Source organism: Hippopotamus amphibius, chromosome 14 (genome assembly GCF_030028045.1).
Source record: "Hippopotamus amphibius kiboko isolate mHipAmp2 chromosome 14, mHipAmp2.hap2, whole genome shotgun sequence".
Taxonomy (NCBI): domain Eukaryota; kingdom Metazoa; phylum Chordata; class Mammalia; order Artiodactyla; family Hippopotamidae; genus Hippopotamus; species Hippopotamus amphibius.
The window spans coordinates 58,564,203-58,566,937 of NC_080199.1; the positions used below are offsets into that span (position 1 = coordinate 58,564,203).

The window sequence follows — 2,735 nt, forward strand, 5'->3', positions numbered from 1 at the left end:
AAATTGGTACAACCACTATGGAAAACAGTATAGAGATTCCATAAAAAACTAAAAACAGAACTAGCATATGACCCAGCAATCCCTGGGCATATACCCTGAGAAAACCAGAATTCAAAAAGATACATGTGTTTTTCCGCCCGCTCCCCCCTCCCCCCGAGCGCCGCTCCGGCTGCACCGCGCTCGCTCTGAGCTCTGGGCTCCTAGTGAGGTAGCGCCACCGACGTCTCCCTCCAGTCGCCATCATGATCATCTACCGGGACCTCATCAGCCGTGATGAGATGTTCTCCGACATCTACAAGATCCGGGAGGTCACGGACGGGCTGTGTCTGGAGGTGGAGGGGAAGATGGTCAGTAGGACAGAGGGTAACATTGATGACTCTCTCGTTGGTGGAAATGCCTCCGCTGAAGGCCCTGAGGGCGAAGGTACGGAAAGCACAGTAGTCACTGGTGTCGATATTGTCATGAACCATCACTTGCAGGAAACCAGCTTCACAAAAGAAGCCTACAAGAAGTACATCAAAGATCACATGAAGTCAATCAAAGGAAAGCTTGAAGAACAGAGACCAGAAACAGTAAAACCTTTTATGACAGGGGCTGCAGAACAAATCAAGCACATCCTTGCTAATTTCAAAAACTATCAGTTCTTTATTGGTGAAAACATGAATCCAGATGGCATGGTTGCTCTGCTGGACTACCGTGAGGATGGTGTGACCCCATATATGATTTTCTTTAAGGATGGTTTAGAAATGGAAACATGTTAACAAATGTGGCTGTTACTTTGGATCTATCACCTGCTCATCATAACTGGCTGGTTGTTGCTTTCCATCCACACAACACCAGGACTTAAACAAATGGGACTGATGGCATCTTGAGCTCTTCATTTTGACGTTGATTTGTTTGGAGTGGAGGCGTTGTTTTTGAGAAAGAAAAACATGTCATGTAGGTTGTCTAAAAACAAAATGCATTTAAACTCAATTGAGAGAATGCCTCTTAGTTTAATATGTAGTATCTAAATCCATCCTGTGTAGCCTTCCTGGAGAAGCTAGAGCCTGGTTGTAGACCACTGCTAGAAAACGTAAGACCATCTTCAGATAACTTCTGCAGTGAAAACCACTTCCGGGACTTGGAATATAAACAAGAATCAGAAGTAATTGAGTTGGAGTAAAGGGAAAGACCATGCTCATAAGCAGTGCCAACACTTGAAGTGGATTTCTTACACATTTCATCACCTAAAAATGGAAGTAGTTAACTCTGGAAGAGATGACCAAAAGAATAAAAAGCAACACAGTTGGAAAAACAAACAAACAAACCAGCAAAAAGATAATGGACCCCAATGTTCATTGCAGCACTATTTACAATAGCCAGGACATGGAAGCAACCTAAATGCCCAGGAAGAGATGAATGGATAAAGAAGATGTGGCACATATATACAATGGAATATTACTCAGCCATAAAAAGGAACAAAATTGAGTTATTTGTAGTGAGGTGGATGTACCTAGAGTCTGTCATACAGAGTGAAGTAAGCCAGAAAGAGAAAAACAAATACTGTATGCTAATGCATATATATGGAATCTAAAAAAATGGTACTGATGAACCCAGTGGCAGGGCAAGAATAAAGATCTAGTTGTAGAGAATGGACTTGAGGACAAGGGGCAGGAGGAGAAGCTGGGATGAAGTGAGAGAGTAGCATTGACATATATACACTACCAAATGTAAAATAGATAGCTAGTGGGAAGCTGCTGCATAGCACAGGGAGGGTCGGTGACGATCGATAATCAGTGATGACCTAGAGGGGTGAGATAGGGAGGGTTGGAGGGAGGCTCAAGAGGGAGGGGATACAGGGATATATGTATAAATACAGCTGATTCACTTTGTTGTACAGCAGAAACTGGCCCAACGGTGTAAAGCAATTATACTCCAATAAAGATCTGAAAAAAAAATTCCCTTCTTGCTTAAGTTAGTTTAAATTGTTTCTGTTATCTGAAAACAGAGTCCTGACTAATACAAATTTCAATTTCTTTTCTCCTCTCTTTCTCTTTCTTCAAATTCAATGGCAAAGGATAAATGTACTGGTTATTTTTATTTAGAATAAACATCCTTGGAACTTCCCTGAGTCCTGGAACTTCCCTGAGTCCCGGGTCTTCCCTGCTGGCTCAGTGGTTAAGAATCCACCTGCCAATGCAGGAGTCATGGGTTCGATCCCTGGTCTGGGAAGATCCCATGTGCCGAGGAGCAACTAAGCCCGAGAGCCACAACTACTGAACCTGCGCTCTAGAGACCCCGAGCCACAACTATTGAGCCCACGTGCCACAACTAACAAAGCCCACCTGCCTGGAGCCCATGTTCTGCAACAAGAAAAGCCACCACAATTAGAAGACCATGCACCACAATGAAGAGTAGCCCCCACTCTCCACAACTAGAGAAAGCACAGGTGCAGCAATGAAGACCCAACGCAGCCAAAAATAAATACATAAATAAATAAATAATCTTTAAAAAAAATAATAAAATAAAAATGAGTCCTAAGCCCCAGTCATATGCTCTTCCTATATCTGTCATAACATAATACTTTCTTACATTGGCCTTGCATTTTTAACATTCAAAATATTTTTCACATGTATTTTGTTATTTGACCTTGGAGTTTATTTTTAACGGGCTTTGACTTGTATAAAATAATGCTACCCAGATCCTCCACTAGCTAAAGATGTTGGTCAGTAATCTAACATCGATTACATCTA

General features: G+C 42.2%; 1 protein-coding gene across 1 annotated transcript; it reads left to right on the forward strand.

Annotated features, from left to right (window-relative positions):
• The first annotated feature begins 212 nt into the window (after positions 1 to 212).
• LOC130835736 (translationally-controlled tumor protein-like) lies at positions 213 to 1,232 on the forward strand. Its single transcript, XM_057707551.1, has 2 exons — positions 213 to 939; positions 1,029 to 1,232. Exon 1 carries the CDS (start codon positions 243 to 245, stop codon positions 759 to 761), a length of 519 nt encoding a protein of 172 aa, XP_057563534.1. The 5' UTR covers positions 213 to 242; the 3' UTR covers positions 762 to 939; positions 1,029 to 1,232.
• The last annotated feature ends 1,503 nt before the right edge of the window (positions 1,233 to 2,735 follow it).

What these genes read in the sequence shown, in the direction of transcription:
- LOC130835736 (XM_057707551.1), top strand. Translation starts at nt 243, where the DNA reads ATGATCATCTACCGGGACCTCATCAGCCGTGATGAGATGTTCTCCGAC.